Source organism: Prionailurus bengalensis, chromosome A1 (genome assembly GCF_016509475.1).
Source record: "Prionailurus bengalensis isolate Pbe53 chromosome A1, Fcat_Pben_1.1_paternal_pri, whole genome shotgun sequence".
Lineage (NCBI taxonomy): Eukaryota > Metazoa > Chordata > Mammalia > Carnivora > Felidae > Prionailurus > Prionailurus bengalensis.
In genome coordinates this window covers 105402428-105428088 of record NC_057343.1, presented here as the reverse complement: position 1 = coordinate 105428088, position 25661 = coordinate 105402428, and the positions used below count along the sequence as shown (strand labels likewise).

The window sequence follows — 25661 nt, the reverse complement described above, 5'->3', positions numbered from 1 at the left end:
TTAGATGCTCAAACGACTGAGCCACCCAGGCGCCTCAGCAGCTGCTCTTATGTACTCACTTCAGCAGCACATATACCAGTGGCTACTCTTAAAGTCAGTGTGGGAAGGAACTTTCTTGACTGTCTACTTCAATCATGTGTTTTTCTTTCAATGTTTATTCATTTTTTTGAAAGAGACAGACACAGTGGGGTAGGGGCAGAGAGAGAGAGAGGGAGACCCAGAATCCGAAGCAGGCTCTAGGCTCTGAGCTGTCAGCACAGAGCCCGATGCGGGACTCAAACCCAGGAACAGTAAGATCATGACCTGACCGAAGTCGTACGCTTAACGCACTGAGCCACCCAGGTGACCCCAAACGTGTTTTTATCACAAATGATCAGCACGGAGCTCCCTGTGCTAGCAGTCACTCTACAGCCAGCACTAACACCACGGCCCTGAGACACCACCCTGTCCCATGCTACCTCTCGGATGTCATTAGAACATCTAAAGCTTCTAAAGTAGACAATAAGCGCCAAACTGCGGTATCAATGGAATCTGACCTCAATTCTACACTACTTTCCCCACAGCGATGCAGAACTCTTCATCTCCTGCCTGTTTGCTTAATCTTCTCAAATACACTGAAAACATATCACCACCGTGATTTTAACCTATTAAATATCATCCGGGGAGAAACCCCAGCAAGATTTAATGTAAGGTCAAAGAGCGGGGGGGTGGGGGGTGGGAGAAGCCATCATCACTTGGATGCATTCCAAAGTGGTTAGTGACATTTTATCTGCCAAAATGATCTTGTTACTTTCATCAGACATGGTAGGAATTATCATTTCTTATCTCTGCTCGCTTCAGGACTAGCTGCAATCAGTACCACTTCTGTGCTCCACCCCCAAGGCGACGGACAAAGAAGGGCTCCTCTTCACTTGCGTCTTCCTGAGAGGAAACCCTAATAGATGCAAACACTTCAACTCCCAGAACAGGGAAAGGGATGCGGAGAAGAAACAGAAAGTTCACGGAATCATCAGTCTCCCCCAGGACGCTGCGCAGGCTGCCTTTAACAACAAGCACCCCCTGTATATTCTAAATGATTTAACTTTCGTTAATTTCATTTCATGTACACCTTCTGAGAACCGCTGCATTAAAAGGAGGCCTGCTTTTGTCTGAAAATAAACGATTCAGCAGGCCTGGGGCAGGGCCTGACGGTCTGCATTTCTGACAGGCCATGCTCATTAAGCACACTGTGGAAAGCAAGTCTCCTGCCGAATCCACTTGGGACAGGTGGGGTTTAGATAAGGCACAGCTACAGCGAGCCCCGCTCGGACCTACTACCAAGAATTTTGTCCTTGAAACTCATCTTCCTCTCCCCATTTCAATTCAAGCCCTATTTCACTTTTTTTAATGTTTATTTATGTATTTTTGAGAGAGAGACAGAGAAACAGAGAAAAACCCAAGCAGGCTCCACGCCATCAACATAGAGACAGACGCTTAACCGACTGAGCCACCCAGGCACCCCTACCCGAGTGTTTTTGAAAATACAGGACAAGGCGTCACCCGCACTTTCATTTGACCATTTTAATTTACATTCCTTCCTTCATTCTTGTCAAACAATCCCACTTTCTTCTACCTTTCTTCAAAGAATCATCATCTAGCCTTAAAACGGGAAATGTATCAATAAGAAGATTACGGTTGTCCATCCTTTTTTCTAGCAGGTCATGGGAAAAAAAATACAGTCAGGGGGAAAAAAAAAACCCCTCCATCATTTCCCTACTCTTTCACCCTCATTTGCCGTCCTCATTAGTTAGTATTTTAGAGGTTACTCTAATCACTTCTTCAACAGTGGGATTGCATTAGGTTTAGAGGCCAATGTGCCCCCTGTTGTCTGTCTTTCCTCTCTCCCCATTGCCCCACTGATTTCCATATGAAGTCCTTCCATTCCTTGTCAGAAGGTACTCAAGCAACAGTTATTTCTTGAGCACGTGCCCTACGCAAGGCAGTGTTTTAGACGCCGGGAATTATCAACGGCAAACAGAACATGCAATTATGTGTTGCCAAGTTTCGTCAAACCGTTGAACGAGGAATCGGGGCAAAATGTGCGTGTATGAGAGGGTGCTGGATTAACTCAAGTCTTGGTTGTTTTTTCTTTATAGCCTTTCCCTCAGAGAGCCCACCTGTTCGATCTCATCATGCTGGGGACTCCCAATCCTGTACGCCCCAACACAGCCAGGCCTACCTCTCACACCGATCTTAAGAACACAACACGGCAGAACCACACTAACCCCTTCCCTCTCAAATCAACTCTCTTCCTTTAATTTTTTTCATATGTGCAATGACACCTCCACTCTTTCGCCGGGCAGGCTGTAAACCCCTCCCTTTCCTGCCTCCTTCACATCCTACAATCAACGTATGACCAAGATTCTGACTGATGCTTATTTCAGAGCATCTTACGAATTTGATTTTTTCCTTCTATTCCAAAGCTTGCATCCTCCCACAAATTCGACCGTCAATGGCCCTCCCTTTTTTAAATGGGAAATGTACCCCTTCTTATATTCACGGACTCACTTTTATGCATTTATGGGTGTTCATTATGCACTTCGTAAGTGAAATACTTATGGGAGGTGGTGTAACGATTATGAGGATAATTAATAGGAGGTCCTTCCCCTTCAATTCTATGTAATATAGTTAATACCGCAAACACATAGGACTTTATTACATACACGTATTTCCTCTACAGCTTAAAGTTTCATAATGGAACTATGTGTGTAGGAACCAGTGCGCCCCTCCAATACCCCAGCTGCTGTGCTGGGAAGCCTCTGACCTGTGCTCGTTTGTTTGGTTTTTTTCCATTTATTTATTTATTTTTCATTTATTTATTTAAAGTCAAGTTAGTTGACATACAGTGTGGTATTGGCTTTTACCTGGTGACTGGAATGTGTACCCTGTGGTGTGCTACTCATGGCGCTGGGGGTAATGGGGACAAGCGATGGAGAGGTGGATGCAATGGCATATACAGCTATCAAACATACCTATTACTCTTGAGCACTGGGGCATACTGGAAGGATGCCACCTTCTCTTTGAAAAACTGACATGTACAATGTTACTTTTGGATAAAGATGTTTTCTTAGGAATGCAACTAGCACAGGAGAGGGGCGTAGACGACATTTGACTGTACTGTAATGGCACTGGATGGTCTGTGCTATCTGTGTGTTCCCAAAAGGACTAGGGGATCTCTGACAATGACCTGTTGTGTCCTACGCCCTCTGTATTTCCCACTGCAAAGTGCCCTGATCTGCACACTACATCGTCTGCTTTGCTGTAATCTATTCAACCACGCCCTCCTGCGGTCCTGTACTAACACTAGTCTTTTGCTCAAGGCCCTCAGCGGTCTGGGTAGCCCTGGTTTCAAGCTCCCTTCCATTCCCAGAACCGCACATCATCACCGCCATCCACTTGTCTTATTCAAGTCTTTGAGAACATCTCAGCCTTTGCCCCGTTCCTCCAGAAACCTTGTCTCCCTTTTCAGGCCACATAAAGCCCAGTTTTCTTACACCATACATTCCAGCACTTCAAGACAGTATCTCATGCTGTCTTTCACTGCTCACGCATCAGTTCCTCATGCATAAGTCTAGCTCCCTGAGCTTACTGCAAATAGACCGAGAGCAAGGAGAAGATGCCTGCGAGATCATTTTGAGGGAGCTAGTAATATTTTCCCTGCATCATACAATTGCTCCTGTGTTGGAATCAACAGATCAAGTTTTCTTTCACTTTATATTCCAGAAGACCAAGGTGAATAACAACGTCTAGTTTATTAATATAACCACTGCTTTTTACATAAATAAGTCATTTATTTCATCGTCTCTTCTCAAATTCTAATTTCATAGATCAGACTGTTAATGATAGTACATTAAAAAATAACTTATCCGAAACCATTTCGCAGAGTAATTTCAAAACTATTACCTTTCCCAGTGACTGCACACATTAGGGTCTTCAAGATTCAGCGAGGATGCTGTCCTGCTCCAGAGACATAACAATAAACCAATGAAGCTCAGGCATGAGTTCGAAGAAATAACCATTTTTTTTTACTGAAGAACAACCTATAAGAAAAAAAAAAAACACTCCAAATTAGAGATGCATTAAAGTGACCCAAACATAATTCTTTTCAATACAGCAACCATTCAGTACCAGTTGTCACTAGGGCCGAACGAGGCATAACAAGCCATGTGTTTAAATAGACAGGTCACCAGATTTCATGGTCCAAGAGAGAGGTATTCCTTGTGCTGTGCAGGGGGGACACCACTTTGTAAATTACAAAAATGTGCAAATCATCATTAATTGCCACCACAACAAAAGCCCTTCTCATCCATGCCAGCCAACATTAAAGGAATCTACCCGAACAACGCAGAGCAACACAGGCTTCCAGATTCTCTCACCAGGCACATTTCCCTTCTGGAAGAAGAGGGCTCACAGAGGAATCTGGCCTCATTTGTCCCAGAGGATAAATGATGAAACAGAAGCTCCATTGACTCAAGAGAGAGGCACCTCAGCTCAAAGTGAGATTCATTCAATAATTCATTCAATCTGCACTGAACGCCTGCTCTATCCTAGGCACCGTGCAAAAACTGGACGTAAAATACAGATGTGGTTTCAGTCCCTGGCCAGTGAGACATTGATAATTTAATCATCATGATGTACAATTGTTATACGTAGTGCTTCACTTTTCCCATTTGCTCAACAGAAACAAAACCAGGTATCTTACGGACGGTTCTTCATAGGTGTACAGAAACAGGTATAAAGCTGTTTAGAGGTGGGTGTTGGAGAAAACCATCTGGGTATTATTGAGAGGAAGAAAGAACACAACAGAGAAGCAAATAATAACATATCTGCAAAACAGGCTGGGCAAAGGAGATACCAAGAGGAAGGAGAATGGTCCACACAGAGAAAACCGGAAGTAAGGGATGGTCAGGCACATTTTAGGAAGCTCAAATTCATTCAGCCAAGAAAGAGACAGAGGCATATCACAATGGGTTTTATACACCATTGCAAAGTACATGAACTTCACTGGGGATAACACAGACCTTGCAGGGAACTGAGTGAAACTGAGAGGCTTTTAGGACTTGGAATCCATTGAACTTGGTGACGGAAGGTGGGAATGAAAGAGAAGAGCGCTCCCTGGGATAGCCCCATGGGTCGAGGGCATGCTCTTCACTAAGATGGGAGGCACAGACACCCTCCCCTTTCGGAAGGAAGGAGCTGAAGTTCAGTTTCAGGTACGTCAAGTATGAGGTTCCCATGAGATACTCAAATGAAGTCATCTGCAAGCATCTATTGAACACCTACTATGTGCCAGGCACTCATCAGCTCGGATGTTGTAACAGCAAGCATGGCCTGCACCTGGAACCCATGCCCAACTCCTAACCTCTAGGAACTTATCACTTAGTAAGAAGGAAATGTCTAATTGTCACATGTATATAAAATGATTTTATATAATTATTATAAAAACGAACATGGATGGTTCAGTCGGTTGGGTGTCCGACAAGATTTTGGCTCAGGTCATGGTCTCACAGTTCCTGAGATTGAGTCCCACATCGGGCTCTGCACCGACAGTGCAGAGCCTGCTTGAGATTCTCTCTCCCTCTCTCTCTGCCTCTACCCCTTTCTCTCTCTCTCTCTCTCTCTCTCTCTGTCTCAAAATAATAAATAAACATTAGAAAAATGGGACAGGGAACTATAAATAGCTGAACCTATTACTAATTAAAAAGAGAATAAATATCAACTGGCCTGTTGGTAAACTAGAGAAACTAGTAACAATAGGCCAGATTATGTGACTAAAACAGTTACTTTCGGGGTGAAAGCTGGCATTTTGAGAAGCTATACTAACTTTCCACACAAGTGTGGAACAACCTTGCAGTTTAAAAAGGTAAGCTTATCAGGGCACCTGGCTGGCTCAGTTGGTAGAACATGTGACTCTTGATCTCGGGGTTGTGAGTTCAACCCCCACATTGGGTGTAGAGATTACTTTTATTTATTTTTTTAATATGAAATTTACTGTCAAATTGGTTTCCATACAACACCCAGTGTTCATCCCAACAAGTGCCCCCCTCAATACCCATCACCCACCCTCCCCACCCTCCCAGCCCCCCATCAACCCTTAGTTTGTTCTCAGTTTTTAAGAGTCTCTTATGCTTTGGCTCTCTCCATCTCTAACCTCTTTTTTTTTTCCTTCCCCTCCCCCATGGTCTTCTGTTAAGTTTCTCAGGATCCACATAAGAGTGAAAACATAGGGTATCTGTCTTTCTCTGTATGACTTATTTCACTTACCATAACACTCTCCAGTTCCAAAAAAGAGTAAGATTATCTTCAAAAAACATCAACAATAATACCAGCAAAACCTCACCGTAGGAAATAGTTTATCCTTCAAATTCAAGAGAACCGATCAAGTGAGGAAGTGCTCAGTCTTTCAAAATCAAGACTGATTATAAGGATAGTAAGTCTCTCGCGATAAGTCATCTAACTCTAAGTGGACAAAAGCTAACACTAAAGAAAACATTGATTTAGAATAAGGAAAAAAGATTACGAATTTGTAGGAAAATTAAAAGATACTATAAGCCACTATGAGAGGTCGTGAAATCTTCAAAAGGGGGAGTTTCAGTCATCACAAAATGTATTCTAACATAAAGAGCATAAGTGGGTAGCCAAAATAGGGCTTATAAATTAATTCAGATTATTGGTGTTTGTCTCGAAGTTGTAGGATCTGAAGCTTAACATGACGCATCTAAAGAAGCCACTCTGCTTAACAGGAATGAATATAAGTGATAACGAAAGGCAGTAACAGCTTACATTTCCTGACCGATGGCTGTGGGCCAGACGCTGTGTCGAACCTTTGATGTGTGTTTCCATCCAACCCCCCACAGCCATTTACCTAAGAAGTGGTGTTTTTATTATCCCATCTCACAGTTGAAGACACGAGATAGACTGCCAATGTTTCCCTCACTCCTCAAAAAAACAAAACCTTTAATATATTTAGTGGTAACAGATAAGCATGGCAAGTATCTGTCTCATTGCTTTATCTATGTTAGGATAAGCGTTTTGTTTCAATGAAGTGTGAAATATGTATATTAACTTTCATTCTTTCCTCAAAGATAAAAACGCGTACTAGTCAGCAGTAATGGGCCATCTACTTACCAACAATTACCCCAAATTGGAAAGCTTATTATATCGTGAGTCACCCACATCTTCGACTCAAACCATCCATTTCCCAATTAGAAATGTTTAGTCTGTAAAGTTAGAAATTGCTGCAAGCAGTGACTCAAACTGCCAAGAAAAAGAAAAAGGCTGTGTGTTTTCTTTTAATGTAAAAATGTTAAGGCTAATCTTTCGGTAGCCCTTCTTGCTCTGCACTTGATGTGTGGCTCTGCAAAGGCTTTAACCTCTCTATAGGAATGGCAGAGAAAAAGAAAAAAAAAAAGCAAAATTTGGTCACCTCCCCTTTGCTTTTGAAATTTGGCATAGAGAAAACTCTGTGTTGCAAAGCTACTGGAGGTGTTCATAGGAGGGAAAACATAAGTACATTTTAAAAATGTATATATACGTCAGCTTGTCTCATTCCCAAAGGATTTTCTGCATTCTAGAAAATTAAGTGAATTCTAGAATAATCTACGTTAAAGTATAAAACATCAAAAGCAAAAATAATTGCTAGATCAAGATTCAGGGAACATGCAAACACATATACAAGTTAAAACCATTTAAGAAAATGATTCAAATATTTCATAGGGTGAGGGGAGAGGACATTGCAGAAATATGCCAATGAGCTGTAAAAAACTACAGAAATACAGCATTTCACTATATTCAGAAACAGATGTTCCTTTGTTTTGTTCTGTCTTGTTGAATAAAGGTACTGAAAAGCAGAGGTGCCTGGGTGGCTCTTGACTCCTGCCCAGGTCAGGATCTCATGGTTCCTGAGTTCAAGCCCCACTTCGGGCTCTGCACTGACAGAGTAGAGCCTCCTTGAGCTTCTCTCTTTCCTCTCGCTCTGCCCCTCCCCTGCCCCCTCTCTTTCAAAAATAAATACACATTTAAAAATAAAATAAAATAAAATAAAATAAAATAAAATAAAATAAAATAAAGTAAAGTAAAGTAAAGTAAAGTAAAGTAAAATAAAATAAAATAAAATAAAATAGTAATGAGAGGCCATCCAAGTCAGTGGATAGGGCATTACATACACCCTTTCCCTATTTCATGTTTTCTTCTATAGGTTTTGATGAGCAAATGTGGGTACCTTTTTTTCCTTTATATCTACCCTGAAGGAAGAAAGTTCAATACATTTTCCCCCCTCATGTCTCTGTTTTAAGCTATGCCATCTTGCCTCACACTCGAATCTTCCACTTTGAAAACAAAATGCAATCTTTAAAAAAAATAGCATTATTTCAATTGAAAAAGAAAGGTAACAAGGTGATTTGTTTCATTAAAATAGACATTTGGAAAATATTCAAAATTCTAAATAAAGAGTTATGCTACCCCCACCCACTCAGTCTTCCTCTTCCAACAACTTTCCTTATGATTCCATTTAACAAAATGTAAAATGTAAAAAAAAAAAAGAAAGAAAGAAAGATAGAGAGTCATTTGCATGAACCCCCTAGTGCCAAACTTGATTGCATTCCATATCATTCACTTAATTATTATGGAAAAATCAAAACAGAAAATCAGTACAACTGATTAGCATTGCTAAAGTGCTCCTATTAGAAAAAAGAAACACAGCAGGCAGAATTAACTCTTGCTGCCTACTAGGAAGGTAGGCTTTGCTTATTCTCACAGAAACCTCAATAAATAATCAGGTTGAACCCAGTCCTTACAATGGATGAATCAGGGTTCTGATGAGAGGGAGCAGTTTCTTTCTCAGTGTATTAGAGAGACATAAATAACAGGGCGTTGATTTACTAATTTATTTTTGCAACAACAGAGGAATAAATGATTCCAGACAATCCTTTCTGGTTCTAAAATCTATTTCCTTCCTAAAATCATTAAGGGCACACATAGAAATAACTTTGATGCCCTCACCCAGTTTTTTTTTCTTTTTAAGCACATTTCCCTAAAATCATCTCACAATTTTCTAAGTGAAAAGACATTTCTATCTATCTATCTATCTATCTATCTATTTATTTATTTATTTATTTATTTATGTTTATTTATTTATTTTGAGAGAGAGAGACAGTGAGAGGGACAGAGAGCACAAGGAGGGAGGGGCAGAGAGAAAAAGAAAAATAGAGAATCCCAAGCAGGCTCCACTCTGTCAACCCAGAACCCCATGCAGGACTGAAACTCACCAACTGTGAGATCATGACCTGAGCTGAAACCAAAGTCAGAAGCTTAAACTGACTGAGCCACCCAGGTGCCCATGAAAATAAGTTTCTCGATTAAGAATAGCCACATTTCCGGGGCTCCTGGGTGGCTGAGTGGGTTACGTCTCTAACTCTTGGTCTTGGCTCAGGTCGTGACCTCACAGTTTGTGGGTTCAACCCCCCGCATTGGGCTCCAAGCAGGCAGTGCAGAGCCTGCTTGGGATTCTCTCTGTCTCTCCCCTCCTTTCTCTGCCCTTCCCCTGCTCACACACTCTCTCTCAAAGTAAACAAATGAACTTTAAAAAAGAGAGAGGGAGAGGGAGGATAGCCACATTTCCACAATCCCCACCCACTCTCTGGGTACCAAAAGCCACCAATTTTAATCACTCCAAAATGTTATCTATAGAGAACATACTAGCTTTTCTTCAGAACGGCCACCCAGGTGGGGCAGAAGGTAGCCTCCTGTGCTCTTCCTGGAGCTTCATGCCTATGAATCGAGTATCAGAGCTCCAGCTCTGGGGTATCTCTTGATTCATCTAACTCTTGACCTCAGGTTGTGAGTTCAAGCCCCACCTTGGGCACAGAGCTTACTTTAAAAAAAAAAAAAAATTAACATAACTTGTGCTGGTTGTCCTGAGAAAAATCCCAGATAAAAATTTCCACAGAAATACTACTTTGCAGATAAAAAGAATCCAGGAGGCACTGTTGTGATTTCCATTTTCACAGTCCAAAGCTAGTTATTCTAGCAGTGTATTACTTTAACCAAGCATAACTCTTCATCTGAAGCAATACAAGAACTATATACATTTTGTGTGTGCAGAGCCTCACATCACGTTGCTTACATCAAACAGCACAACAGAGATATTCTTTTGAGTCAAATTAAATCATCTCATGTTGGCGGTCACACAGCATTCTGTGGAAGACTCTAAGACTACAAGTTAAACGAACGTGGCTATTAACATCAAAGAAGTTCATCAGTTCCTATTTTATAAACTTGTGATGGTCTCATAACCAAAAAAAAAAAAATCCCTAAACCTTAGCATGAAGTGAGTGTTTAATACCAGTTCTGGCATTCACTGGATACTTCACATCAAACAAAAACTGGGCAAAGCAATGAGGATGCCAGGCACTGAGCTACCCTCAGGGAGCTCACCAGCCACAGGGAGAATGACCACAAACGGACCATTTCAATACAGCACCATGCAGGCATGGTTAAGACCAGAGAGGCTATCGGGCGAACACAGAGGTACAGTCTCATCTACTTAACCAGCCAACCCCATAGGCGTTGTCTAGGTGGCATTAACAGGGAGTTCGTGGGAGACCCTGGTCACCCACATGTCCTCAACTCTGGGAGGTACTACACACCATCTCTAGGAATCCCAACCCCATATGGAAAAAACTCACAAACAATACTCACTAAGGATCTAAGTTCAAACAACTGAGGGGACCACTATGACTTACAAGGCATGGTCTCTGCCCTCAACAGGTCAAATTCTAAATAAAATATCATTATTTGCCAAATGAGGCAACACAGAAATAAACTGCCAGAGTTTTAACAGGAGGGAAAAATCAATCTGAGCAATACAGTTTCACAAAAGGGGTCAAACTTGAACAGGAGCATTCAAAAGAAAATGAACTAGAAGTCGCTGAGCATCTATCTCATGCCTTGCACTTCACATACGTAATCTCATTGGCTGAGATTACACGCTTCACTGGAAATCAGACAATGAAAACAGCAGAGACGTGAACCAATCTGGCTTATGACCTACAGCATCGGCAATCGGTTGACAGCTCATATCTGGGTAAAAGGGAACCCTGAGTAAATGAAAACCATGGCAACAGGTCATGAGGCAAAGGGAGAAGTGGGAGCCAAGCCTTGAGGGTGGAGAGCAGGAGGTCTTACAAGGAATCATGAGAAGCAGTCTAGACAGGTAGGTAGCACTTGATAACAAAGGCTCTTGAGCACCAGGCTACGGAGTTCATATGGTTTTACCCTATCTGCAGTGGGATGTACTTAAGTCTTTGAGCAGAGTGCATTATTTAATGAAAGAGGTGTTTGGGAGATTAACGCAGAGGGGCGAGCAAAATTCAATAAGGGAACAGATACTGGAGGCAAAGAAAGTGGGCAGAAGTTAGTGCATTCAGGTAGGGGGCAGAACTGCCCATGGAGGGGTAGGAAGTATGGGAAAAACCAGTAAAAGAAAGAATTGGCAGGACTGAGAGAAATAATAGTAAATAAGGTCGATATTAAGGACACCTGTTGTGGTTTTAAACCATTATGAATCACAGTTTTATTTTCTTGGTTCGGTCTACTTATCTCCTACTGGGGAAACAATACCTCTCTTTTTTTATTGGAAAAAGAAACTTCAAACGCTGCTTCTCATTCCAGGCTTCAGTGAATAAAATCATCTTGATTTTTCCTAAACTTCTCACGATTTAACATTCTTCATTAACATTCCCACTCACTCTTCTCAATCTGGAGTCCTCATTTTTTGGCCCGTCCACAAAAAAAAAAAAAAGCCCTATCATCCCTTTTATAAAATTTACCTTTGTTTCCTTTTTCAACAACTATGCTCTGGCAGCCCTAATCATGCCCTAGCATCGTAGCCGACCTCCAGGATGACGTCCAATGACCCCTGCCTTGTGTAAGCCCATCTCTCAATGAACAGACTGTGTAACCAAAAGGATATTGCAAAAATGACAAAGTATTACTTCTAAACCTAGGTCACCCGGGGCTTTGCGGTCTCCATCTTGCTTTTTGGATCACCATTCTGCAGGAAGCCAGCTGCCCATGTCGTTCAGACACCCAAGCAGCAAAGGGAAGAACTGAGGCTGCCCGCCAACAGCCATGCAAGTGGACCCCCCCAGCCCCAGGCAAGCCTTCAAGTGACTGTAGCCCCTGCAGACATACGGACCACAACCTCATGAGACCCTGAGCCAGAGCCACCAGCTAAGCTTCTCCCAAATTCCTGATGCACGGAAACCGAAGTAATGAACGTTTGCTGTTCTAAGCCACTAAATTTTGAGGTAATTTGTTACACAGCAATAGATAGCCCATAAGTCTGTATTTTAATATACCAAACATATTTCGTTGGACTTCCAAAATGCTCTCAATAACGCTCACGATTTTGCTGACATCTTCAGTAGTCACGCACAGCAGAAACCACCTGTGATAATTCTGAAATCTTTTCCCCGCATTCTAACTCCCAGCAGGAGACCATCATCTTCTAATTACAGCTCCAGTTATTTTGTTCCAAGAGGCATGACCTCATAATGCCTGGGTTTGGAGGTGTATCTGCTGCTTTTCCACACAAAGCATTGTCCTACATTATCCTGCCACTTATCCTTGATCATTCGCATTTGAATATCCAGGAGAACCGACCTGCGCCACGATAACCTGGAGAGTTCATCATGTGCTCTGTAGCTTATAAAATATAACAGATACTTTTTCCTCTACAAATAAATGTTCCTTTTACTCTCCTGCATCTGAAGTCGTTTTTTTTTAACCTCTGATAATATATCTGAATGAAATATATATACAAAAATTAAAGTGTATTGTTTTTTTAACTATTTTGAAATAATTTCAAATTTATCTGAAAGCTACAAAAATAAAGAATTCCCTTCACCCAGACTCACCAGCTGCTAACATTTTGCCACATTTACTTTATAACTATCTACTTACACACACACACACACACACACACACACACATAACCATTTGAGAGTAATTTGTACGTAATCATGCCTCTATACCTCTAAATACATCAATGTACATTTCCAGAACAAGGACATTTACATATATAATTACAATTATCTAAATTAAAAAAAAATTAGCCTTGATGCAATACTACTATCTAACCTAGAGACTGGATTCAATTTTCATCAACTGTCCTAATCATGTAATTATTTTAACCATCTGTCACATAGAAATTTTTCAAAATTTCAAACAAACAATTGTTCTTTCGATCAGCAAACACCAGAGAAGACTATCTTTGCCCTCAAAGAGTTTACAGTTGAACACGAGAGTGGTATCATGTGTATGGTAATGACAAGGCAACGTAAAATGTGATTAGAGTCAAAGGGGTTATGAAATAAGTCTGAACATTCAGAAAGTATTCCCAACTGGTGAGTGGGCATAGGAGTTAGCACTGTTGAAGACTGTGCTGGGTAGATCGAGCATGGGAGGTTGTCCCCAGAGGAACCACCATGGGCAAAGGCAGAGAAAGAAAAACTTTCCAGAGGGAAAGGCAAGTGGGCAAGACTGTCCAGAACACAGAGTGGAAAAGTGAGGGAGTTAAGAGGAATGTTAGACCCATGTCAAGAATAGCACTTCATAACGTGGTTCAAGATCGACCCAAGGTAAAATAGCTGAACACCTAATAAGACCTCAGGCAAAGAATGAATGGGTTTGAGAAAAATGAACTAGAAAATAGAACTTGATCAGCCCAGGAAGAAAGGGAGACCTACTGCCATTTTTTTTTTCTTTGAACCAACAATACAGATGGCGGAAGCTGATCGGACAGACCAATCAATATACCAGTGGGAAATTCTCTAACATGCAGCATGATCCTTGAGAATCATCAAAATCTTAGGTCTTTCCTTGCATATGGGGGTTGGGGGAGGACAGGGGAAGTAATTGGGAGCCTAAGTGTTTGCATTGTCCCTCTCTCAGGAAGGTCCTTTTCATTGGTGCATACTGCTATCTGCTATCACAGGAAGGATGACCACCCTCATTGTGCCCACATCATTCACATGACAAGGGTCACCTCTATGTCACCTGGTCTCCTAACTCTGGGTCATTATGTTAACTCTCAATTTCTGAGATACTTACTATTAGGGCAGAGCTGAGCAATCCAAGTCAAGCCTTCATTTCCCCAAAGGTTACTTCTTTTAAATTAAATTAAATCAAATTAAATTAAATTAAATTAAATTAAATTAAATTAAATTAAATTAAATTTATTTTAGAGAGAGAAGACATGCCAGTGGGGGGAGAGGGGCAGAGAGGGAAAGAGAGAAAGAGGGAGAGAATCTCAAGCAGACTCCATGCTCAGCACAGAGTCTGAGGTGGGGCTCAACCCCACGACCCTGGGATCATGACCAGAGTCAAAAGCAAGAGTCGGACCCAACCAACTGAGCCACATAGGCGCCTCAAAGGTTGTTTCTTAAAGAAGAAAATCCAGAGGAACAAAGACCCTTTGAGGGAAAGAATTTCCGTGGAACCAAGATTTTAGAAAATTTTCATATCAACTGTATCTGTCCAGATTCTATTAACGCAAACACACACACACACACACACACACACACACACACAGAGCACTCCTCTATTTTTTAATACTTCATAACAGGCTTGTAACATTCATTTGGCTCCCAAAAGTTTCCAGGGCCCTACACATATCTTGGGGTCCACAGAGCTTTTATACTAAAAAACAGAACAGAAAGTTAGAGTTTAAGGCCTTATGGGATCCAGTCAAAATCATTTCATTTTTTTAATTTTTTTTTTTTTTTTGAGAGACAGACAGACAGAATGTGAGTGGGGGAGAGGCAGGGAGAGAAGAAGACACAGAATCCAAAGCAGGCTCCAGGCTCTGAGCTGTCAGCACTGAGACCTACGCAAGGCTCAAACTCAGGAACCTGGAGATTGTGACCTGAGCCGAAGTCGGACGCTTAACTGACCAAGCCACCCAGGCACTCCCAAATCCTTTCATTTTTGTGAAAAAAATAATTGGAGCCCCCAAGTCATGGTGACTCAGTTACATCACGGAGCTAGTTTGTGGGTAGTCTAACAGTGGAACCTAGTAGACTCAGGGCTCCTACTTTTAGTCAACTCTTCACCCAGTGAACAAGCTAGGGTCTTTCTAAAATAACACTCCACCTGTATAACAGAACGAGAAATGCTTCTTGAAATGCAAATTCATTAAAAGCTAGATTCTCCAAGTGACTAAGCTATTTCCTGGTCAAAACTGAGAACCTGAATTGGAAAGTACGAAAGGTATTTCCATATTTACAGCATACAGATGTTTCAAATAATCAGTGACATCGGGATTCAACTGCCATTCTTCCCAGGGTTACTCACTTCGGAACCACTAATCCAGACCAGGATGCAGAGTGACCACAGACATCTCTTGCAGCAGGCACGGCCACAAAGGAGTCTGGACACTTTCATCCTTATGGTTTTCAGCCCACATGGTCAAAAGCTTTGAAGATTTCAGGCAAAATGTGAGGAAACTGCTGAAGAAATGTAAGTAGGCGGAAGGACATAATTATTCAGAGTTGCGTTTGGCCAGCACATTAAGGAGAAAATCCTTGGGCAGCCTTCCCTCCCACCTCCGCTTCCTTACCAATTGCATATATATGCAAATATGAGAAGCCACAACCCAAACCCCAACTTTACGACTCCTAAAATAGGGCTTTGTTTGAGGAGATAAAGTACCACATGTTGAAGTAGCAACACCACTTCCTGTGGTATCTAGACAGATCCTTTATTCAACAAGTGACCCTGTCTGACCCTGTATAATGGTTCGAGAACAATCTCATATTGATAGGAAATGAAGGGCCATTCTCCATATTACTTCCTTTATTCACATGATCCATAATCCTCTCGTCTGATTTCCGTGCGTCTCTATACTTGTTCTTTTCCGCCATTTTTAGGGTAATTCAGTACCTGCAAGTCATGGGACAGGAAAGTATAGCGACTGAGGTAAATTCTAGTCTGGCTTGGCATCAGACTTTGATCACTGCCGCGTCGTTCATTCTTTCTCTGCTTTATTTCCCTTTCACAAATATCAGCCAGGAAAGGAACTTGCATGGCAAGCAAACTTAAAAAAAGAGAGTTGTATTTTCATTTTGTCTTTCTTAAAAACTTCCAGAATGCCTAAGAGTCATTGGCTTTTGTGTGAACATAGCCTTTAGCAGGAAGCGGGTCCAATACTTTAAATTTTACAAATGGTGATGCCGTGGTCCAGAGAAATTCGGTGTATGTCCAAGGTCACAGAGCTATTTCATAAACAGCTTCTCCTTAGGCTAATATTGGCGCCAAATTTAAGATCCTGTCAGTTTTTCTTGCACAATATTATGAATTGCTGCACAGCAAGATAATCAAGACGCAATTACATTTTTTTCCTGTGGCTAATGCCAGTCTTAATAGAATATAAATATACAAATTATTAGTCCTAGAGTTCTTACAAAAGCTTAACATAAATATTGATGGAATGTCCAAGGCAACTTGTGAATGATCCTTTTCATTTCAAGGAGGAGGAGCTCACAGTGAATTAGGTCTACTTAATCTGTGCATCGAAGGAGCAAATTAGACACAGGCCTCCTCAAAGTTTTGCTAATGGCTGCTGCAAGGAAATTGAAGAAAGATAAATATACAACCCCCAATTTCTTCAGCGCAATGACGCTTTTTGGTTTTCTCTGGCATCCTTGGCCCCTAGAACAGCACCTAGCAGAGAGGAGGGCAAATGAATGGATGAATAAATGATGAATGAATGAATGAATTTAAAGAATAAAGTATAGAGAGGAGTTAAGTATGTAGATTTGAACAAAGAATTAAAAACAAAAAACTTGGATCTAGCAAGACCTCTCGAGTCTAGCAAGGTTCGGAATTGGTAAATTGAACAAATAAATATCTGTTGAAAAATACATATTTCAAGTCAGGAGTTTTACAAGAATCAATCATTTTTATGTACTAAGAAGCAGTTGCACATCACTTACGTGCCTTCAATTACCCTAAAAATACTTCTCTTTCTTTGTTTTTTAAAAGTTCTGGGAGAGGACTTTGAATTTGTTAGGGCAGGTTTTATCATTTTTATGGGCGTTTTAGTTTTTTCTCTCTCATTCTCAGCCAATTATGCTTGATCTGCTTATCGGAAAAGTTTTCCATTAATTTATTTTTTTTCAACGTTTTTTATTCATTTTTGGGACAGAGAGAGACAGAGCATGAACGGGGGAGGGGCAGACAGAGAGGGAGACACAGAATCGGAAACAGGCTCCAGGCTCCGAGCCATCAGCCCAGAGCCCGACGCGGGGCTCAAACTCACGGACGGCGAGATCATGACCTGGCTGAAGTCGGACGCCCAACCGACTGCGCCACCCAGGCGCCCCGAGAGTGTCAACTCTTAACTCATGCGTTTATTGTATATTCTAGGATGATTTTACTTTTTTTGACATAACATTTGACCACTTTATCTGCTTTCCAAAGTACTTTTAAATTCATTTTCAGCCAGTGATGCCAACTGTACCTACTTAGCACGATCCATTTCTTTTAAATTATCACTTTCATATATTAGCAAACACTTCGATCAGAAATGAAGAAATGGCCGCTTTTTGGTTGGCTATTCCTGAAAGGGTTATTAAGTTTTAAATTTCATTTTAATATTGAAATACAAAATAAAGGGTTGAGAAATATATGCCTCTATCATTTATCATTTATCTACTATTATCTCTTGTTCTATAGCAATAAGCAAGTAGCTAGTATTGGTCCTTTCGTTTGACTTTTTATTGTAAAGATGAAGTAGGTTTTACTAAGAGCAAGTTTAAAACCAAAGTGTAGAAACACTAACTTTTGAACAGCTTTTCAGTTCGATTGATTTATCCTTTTTACCAAGCAACTTCCAATTGGTCCTCCATGCTCCCACCAATTCTTTCAAAAACACAAGTAACAGGGGCACCTGGGTGGCTCAGCTGGTTAAGCGCCTGACTCTTGATTTTGGCTCAGGTCATGCTCTCAAGGTCATGAGGTCAGGTGCTGGGCATTGAGCCTGCTTAAGATTCTGTCTGTCTCTCTCTCTCTCTCTCTCTCTCTCTGCCCTTTACCTGCATGCACGTGCGTGCACACACACTCTTCTCTCTTTCTCAAAAACAAAAAGAATGAAAAAAAACTCACAAATCAGAATATCACACTTCTATACTTCAAAGTTTTTGAGAGCTTTCCTTTTCGGTCAAGTCCAAACTGCCACTCACTCCTTCATTCAAGATGATGTGACTATGTATCATCTGTATCTATCACTTAAGCAGTGACTGCTACTTGAATTTCACAATTCTTCTTTTTTTTTTTTTTAAGTTTATTTATTTTGAGAGAGAGCAAGCATGTGCAAGCGGGGTAGGGGCAGAGAGAGAGGGACAGAGAGAGAGAGTCCCAACAGGTACGGAGCCCGATGCGGGGCTGGAACCCACAAACCATGAGATCATGACCTGAGTCAGAGTCAGACATGTAACCGACTGAGCCACCTAAGCGCCTTCCCCCCCCACCATTATTTTTTAAGAATCAAATGTTACTTCCTCTTAGGAGCACTCCCAAGCCAACCCAGACATCCTTCCTCTTTGTTCCCATACTCCTGGTGCATCCTGGGAGCAGAACATGTGGACATTGTCAGAGTGGTAACACATGCTATTTTATTCACCATTTTCCTATTCATGTCTTTACTAGCTCTCTTCATGTCAAAACAATACACTGTTCATCTCTACATGTTCTTGCTACATATGGGGGTGGGGCTCAATAATATTTATTGACTACTGATCGGCTGACTGAATGGATGACCCATGGGAAGAATAAAGCTCAGAATATGTAAATCAGCTGTTCGGGAGTTTGAAATATTTTTCTCATTATATAAAGGAAGAAATGGAAAATAAAGGTTTTCCCATTTAATTGCTAAACTATACAAGTGCAAAGGAAAATCCCAGAGTTGAAACCAGATAATTACAATACTGGTGATTGTAAATGTAGAAAAACAATGAAAGCTTTGCTGGAAAACTGTTTGGCTCAATTAGAGAAAAAACTGTTTTTTTCTTAAGAGAATTCTATGGACACTTTCAAGGGCTAAATTAGCAGTTTTCACCACCGTAAACCCCTTTAAAAAGTGCAGCTACTTTTAAAGGTGCGTTTAGTGAGAGAATTTCTTTATAAGTCAGTCAAGTGAGGGGCCCCTGGGTGGCTCAGTCGGTTAAGCATCCGACTTTGGCTCAGATCACAATCTCATGGATCATGAGTTTGAGTTCCCCCTTGAACTCTGTGCTTGACAGCTCAGAGCCTGGGGCCTGCTTCAGATTCTGTGTCTCCCTCTCTCTCTGCCCCTTCCCTGATCACACTCTGTCCCCCTCTCTGTCAAAAATAAATAAACTTTAAAAAAAAAGAAAAGGGCACCTGGGTGGCTGAGTCGGTTAAGCATCCGACTTCAGCCCGGGGTGACTCTCTCGTAGTGAGTTCGAGCCCCGCATTGGGCTCTGAGCTGACAGCTCAGAGCCTGGAGCCTGCTTCGGATTCTGTGTCTCCCTCTCTCTCCCTGCCCCTCCCTCACTCACACTCTGTCTCTCTCTCAAAAATAAATAAACTTTAATTTAAAAAAAAAATAAAAAATAAAAAGTTAAGGCTTTTGGGGCACCTGGGTGGCTCAGTCAGGTGAGTGTCCAATTTTTGATTTTGGCTCAGGTCATGATCTCAGAGTGGTGGGATTGAACTTTATATGGGGTTCTGCACTGCATGGAGCCTGCTTAAGATTCTCTCCCTCTCTGTCTCTGCCCCTCCCCAGCTGATGCTCTCTCTTTCTCTCCCTCTCTCTCAAAAAAAAAAAAAAAAAAAAAAGGTTAAGGCTTTAATTTCATTGGTGTTCCTTTATTCTCAGTAAGTGGCCCTGCTCAAGAATTAGCAGATTATTATAGCCTACAGTAACTAAAGGACTTTCCTGTTTCAATGTGTTCATGAAGTGTAATATAAATATAATCTAGAAGAGGGAAATAATATATTATAAGGTGATTTAAAATATATGCTTGAAATACACACAAAAAGGAAAACAAAGGGGTTCATGTAATTTTAAGGCTTAATTTTGAGAAGCGACTAAGGTCTTTGGTAAAGATCACAATGCATGGGGGCGCCTGGGTGGCGCAGTCGGTTAAGCGTCCGACTTCAGTCAGGTCACGATCTCGCGGTCCGTGAGTTCGAGCCCCGCGTCGGGCTCTGGGCTGATGGCTCGGAGCCTGGAGCCTGTTTCCGATTCTGTGTCTCCCTCTCTCTCTGCCCCTCCCCCGTTCATGCTCTGTCTCTCTCTGTCCCAAAAATAAATAAACGTTGAAAAAAAATTAAAAAAAAAAAAAAAGATCACAATGCAACTACACCTAAAAGAACATTTTAATGGACCCCAAATGTACATTAGTGTTTGTATGTTACCTAAATAAGGCAAGAAAATTGATGCCACAGATGGGCATAAATGTACAAGTATAATGTTAAGAATAAATACATTAACATTAAATAGTAAACATTAGTATTAAATAGTACATATTAATATTAAAATAATATTAATTATTTATAACATTAACATTAAAAAATTACGGATTTCACGGTGAATCACACCTTCACTCTTAAGCAGATTCTGATAACTCTTTAAGGGCATTTGAACTGAAGAGACTAAAGGTATCTGAACTGAAGCCATGAGCTCTGAACTCTGGCGGGCCACAGGCCCAATTTATGACATTTTGTTTAATGTCTTCCCTTCTTCCATTCTTGCTTTAAAAAAAGGTCATTTCTCTAAGGATGCCTGGGTGGCACAGCCGGTTAAGCATTCGACTTTGGCTGAGGTCATGATCTCACATTTCATGGGTTCAAGCCCCGCATTGGGCTGTCTGTGCTGACGGCTCAGAGCCTGGAGCCTGCTTCAGATTCTGTGTCTCCCTCTCTCTCTGCCCCTCCCCAGCTCATGTTCTGTTTCTCTCTGCCTCTCAAAAATGAATAAACGTTAAAAAAAATAAAAAGGTCATTTCCCTTTTGCTTTTATTATAAATCCTCTTCCTTGACTCTTTTTTTTTTAATTTCCAAATCTCTAATGGCAATATCTTCACTTTGTCATAAATAATAGAAACTACAGGTAGCAGAAAGCATTCAAGTTTAAGTTGACCCCATCACACTGAATGCATCCATTTCCTTCTTATGAAGAATCAGTTCGTATAAACTGTATCACCGTCATTTGTTCAAGGTTTTAAACATTCTAATCATTTCATCTACAATGGAAAAATAAAATGGAATGGATTTAAACTATCCATGAAGACCGTCTGAATTGGAGAATCTGTGGAGGGTGGAAATGGTTTCCTGCACAGATTATATTTTTCCTGCCCCACTAATTTTCAAGGGTCTGTGATTCAGGTCTATAATTCCCTTGGGACAACATCTAAGCCTCACTAAGGGCCTGAAATTCACACCATTACATAAGCTTCCTGTCAACTTACTTCTCTCTCTGCAATAATTTATTCTCTCATTAAATATCTAGTTAATGATGTGTTAGGACCTCAGTAAAAATATTCTTTAGTCTTTTCACTAAAAACTGCATAGAAACCTCTGATGCAACCAACTCAGCACATCCTTCGTCTGATAATGTGTATGTTACCTGAGACTGCAGTTCATCTTGGGACTTCAGTCATGCCTTCTCAACTACAAACCCCTTGAAAGCAGAGCCCATGTCTTGCTCTTGTTTTCTGCTGCCCTTCTCCCTGATTATCGCTTCTCTCCACATCTGGAAGACTATAACAGAGGCTCCAGAAATGGTTGTTTACTACTGAGCTGGAACAAAACTCGAGGCTATGGGGCACAAGACATTCACATCATACCGGGCAGTGATCTGAGAGGTCAAAGGGCAATCAGCGGATCGCACCCTGTGAATCATAAGTAGTTGACATGAGTCCAAAGGCTTGAGGTGAGAGATTAATAACTGAGGAGGGGATCCATATTGGGGAAGACAAATGCATCATTTGGGAGCCCAAGTAACTTTGAGAAAGCATTCCTGATGTGATCTATTCCACCAGGAGATGAGACTTTCACCCAGGGCCACTCTTGCTTGGCAAGTGTCCACTTCATCACTAATTTATAGAAATATTTCTCCAACAATAGAATTAGAACTGACACGCCTGGGTGGCCCAATCAGTTAAGTGTCCAACTTCAGCTCAACTCAGGATCTCATGGTTCATGAGTTCAAGCCCCACGTCAGGCTCTGTGCTGACAGCTCAGAGCCTGGAGCCTGCTTCGGACTCTGTGTCTCCCTCTCTCTCTGCCCCACCCCCGCTCACGCTCTGTCTCTCTCTCCCAAAAATAAGTAAACATTAAAATTGTTTTAAAAAAAGAACTAGAATTAAACATAAGCTGTATTATCCCAGAATATCTTGCGGTTCTTAGAAACAATATAAGCAAACTAATCTGAATCTTTTTTTTTTTTTTTAATTTTTTTTTCAACATTTATTTATTTTTTGGGACAGAGAGAGACAGAGCATGAACGGGGGAGGGGCAGACAGAGAGGGAGACACAGAATCAGAAACAGGCTCCAGGCTCCGAGCCATCAGCCCAGAGCCCGACACGGGGCTCGAACTCACGGACCGCGAGATCGTGACCTGGCTGAAGTCGGACGCTTAACCGACTGCGCCACCCAGGCGCCCCCCGAATCTTATTTAAAGAAAAGCTTTGCTGACTACAGGGTCTCTGCTTGAACCATGGGTCTTTCCCACTATATCTTTGTTTTTTGTTTTTTAATTTTTTTTAATATTTATTTATTTTTGAGAGAGAGAAAGCAAGAGAGACAGAGCATGAGCGCGGGAGGGCAGAGAGAGAGGGAGACACCGAATCCAAAGCAGGCTCCAGGCTCTGAGCTGTCAGCACAAAGCCCAACCTGGGGCTCGAACTCACGAATTGCAAGATCATGATCTGAGCCAGAATCAGATACTTAACTGACTGAGCCACCCAGGAGCCCCATTTGTTTCTTAAATTTCTACGTGGTAAAAATCTGAGCCTAAGCATGCCTGCTTTCATATTTGGCAAGAAACCTGTTTGACGTGAATGATGGAAAATGTTGCCTAAATGGATAAAGGTGCTTAAAAGTGAATTATAAACACTGGGTGTCAGAGGAGTCAACAAATATGGAGTAACATTAAGGTTGCTAAGGCCTTTACACAAAGGTGTATATACCAATGTTAAATACATTCAAATTACTTGTTCAGGGCTAATCAGACAAGTAGGTCAAGTTTATGCTTCACTAATATAAGAATTGAGATTATATCTTGATTATGCTCTATGAGTCACCTGCTTCATGTGGGTCAGATTAAAAGCTAAGTTTAAGAATACAGCCATCTAGAAATCCTCATGGAAATATCTTGGAAAACTCAAAATCATGCATCACGAGACAAGGAAATGAATCAAGAGTTTTATAAAATGGGATCCAGAGCCTTTTCAAACATTTAAAACAAAATGTCTACACAAATCTCTACGCCTAAAGCCACCATGGACTAGAAACAAAAAAATTATCTCCGTGATAAAAATGCAGCTTCCAAATCTACACTATCCAACAGAGCCATGTCAGATATGGGAGGCGCCCTTGGCTCCTTCCCAAGAGCAACACAATTGCACAGAAGCAGTTCTGAACTCTTCAGAGGAGCTGAAGAGGAAGTTCCGAGCTGCGTTCTCTTACTGTTAAGGACATCTACTTTTTCTACCTGTCCCAAGTCATTAAATTCTTAGATTCACTTTCTGTAATGATGAGCCACACTCACGTTCATCATTAAAAAAGAAGAAAGAAACAACCTTAATGAAGACATTTGCTTTAGAGACTGCCACAATCAAAGACAGACCTTTTCAGATGTAATTAAATTTTTTTCCAAGATCATTTATCCTATTAAAATATGGTAATTTACCATGGTTTCGGGTTCTCTGAAACCTCTCTAAGACTGAAAACCGAAATGACTTTCTTGCTCTACGCAGTATAATTTGAGCCTAAGAGAATCAGGGAGCATTTTATATTCACACAAGCATGTAGAAGCTAAAACTGTTCATATGGAAGGTACTTAAAGGAATCTGATTGTACCCCTGGAATCTTCATATGCTTTGTTACTGGAGTCCAGAGGGCGCTATAGACAGAGCGGAACTGTCCTCCCCCACACTGATCCAACCTCTCCCTGGCAGCACGCTGGCCCGATAAGGACCTAGGAAGAAAGCCCTTGCAGAGATGACATTTTGGACAATATCGGTGCGCCCAATTCAAAAATCAGCACGATTGGAGGTTTAATGAGGCACTTTGTTGTTCCCTGCAATAAAAACGAGAAAATAGAGACAGAGTTCTTCAGGCTCAATTACCACATCTGTTATTAGGCACTTTACCGTGATTGACTGGAGTGCATGTTGGACACAGTGCCAAAAAAGCCTCCCCATACAAGCAGCTTCCCGCTCGCTGCCTGAATGGCATCGGTCTCTGTTCCAACCAGGATTTCCATGGCAAACAAGCAAAGCTCGGGGCACACAAGCGCCCGTGCCAGCTGAAGCCACTTTCCCCCGATGCCAGTTAAGATGGTCGCAGGGCCCAGTTGGCTTGCTCTGCTTCTGCTTGTCCCCCTCCTCCGGGCTCCCTCACACTTCCCCGCAGCAGGTGACACGCAGGGATGGCAGAGGAACTAGGCGGCGGGGGAGACCAGGGTCCGAGCTGGGGTTTTCTTGGGATGCCTGCTTGCAGACATCGAAATGAGGAATTCCGACGCTGCAGGGGTACGCCATTTTCCAGCTTCGGCGGTAATTATGACATTAAAAAGTACGGCTAACATGTAACCCCAAGAAGCTGCTTTCTCAGGATCCCGGACCCTATGAACTCACCACCAAATTTGATTTTAGGAATGTAACCCTCATTCTGTAACATGCATATTAGAGAAACTTCCTGCCACCATTCCTTGTCCCCAGCAAAGCGAATCACTGCGACCCTCAAGCACAGAGACAAGTGTGGATATGCTAACCAAAGTGCAATTCATTTGACAAGTCCTGCTTTTATAAAGTTTGCCACCAACCTTCTCAAGGTGCAAAAATCCCCACACGCACAGCTCAAGTTACTATGTAGGCAACAGCAACATACTGACAATTATTGGCACAGAAAACCACTCTTCAGACTGGACCTAGGACCTACATTATGGCCAGGAAAGTCACAGCAATCTCATACCTGAACACACGCCAGGGAGGGAAACACAAATATCACCTAACACTGGTTGCCTCAAGTAAACAATAGCCCAATGCTACAGAAGTTGGGACACACGGTTGCAACATACATCATGAGAAAATACTAAAACGTATATACCTTGTGACTACGTTCTTCTGGAACAAGCAAGAGAAAAGAAGAAAGGCCTGGAGGCATTCTCTGTCTGTAATTTGCTCCTCCAGGATGAGAATGTATAAACTTACCAGGTGTTCATCAATTGTTCTTTTATACCAAGCGATATCCATGGCATTTTGGGGGTGTGGCTACTGTTAATGGTGATTTCTGCACAGAATACAATCCAGAAAAAATAACGAGCGAAGTATGGAAAACTAGCTAGCAGGGGGGCGCCTGGGTGGCGCAG

At 41.6% G+C, this 25661-nt stretch overlaps 1 protein-coding gene across 1 annotated transcript in view; it reads right to left on the bottom strand.

Annotated features, from left to right (window-relative positions):
- MEGF10 (multiple EGF like domains 10) overlaps positions 1–25661 on the bottom strand; it is a 179342-nt gene that overhangs the window by 129099 nt on the left and 24582 nt on the right. Inside the window, exon 2 of the mRNA XM_043586764.1 lies at positions 3943–4079. Within this exon, the coding sequence (XP_043442699.1) occupies positions 3943–4058 (116 nt within the window). The 5' untranslated portion in view covers positions 4059–4079. The remainder of the gene's footprint in view (positions 1–3942; positions 4080–25661) is intronic.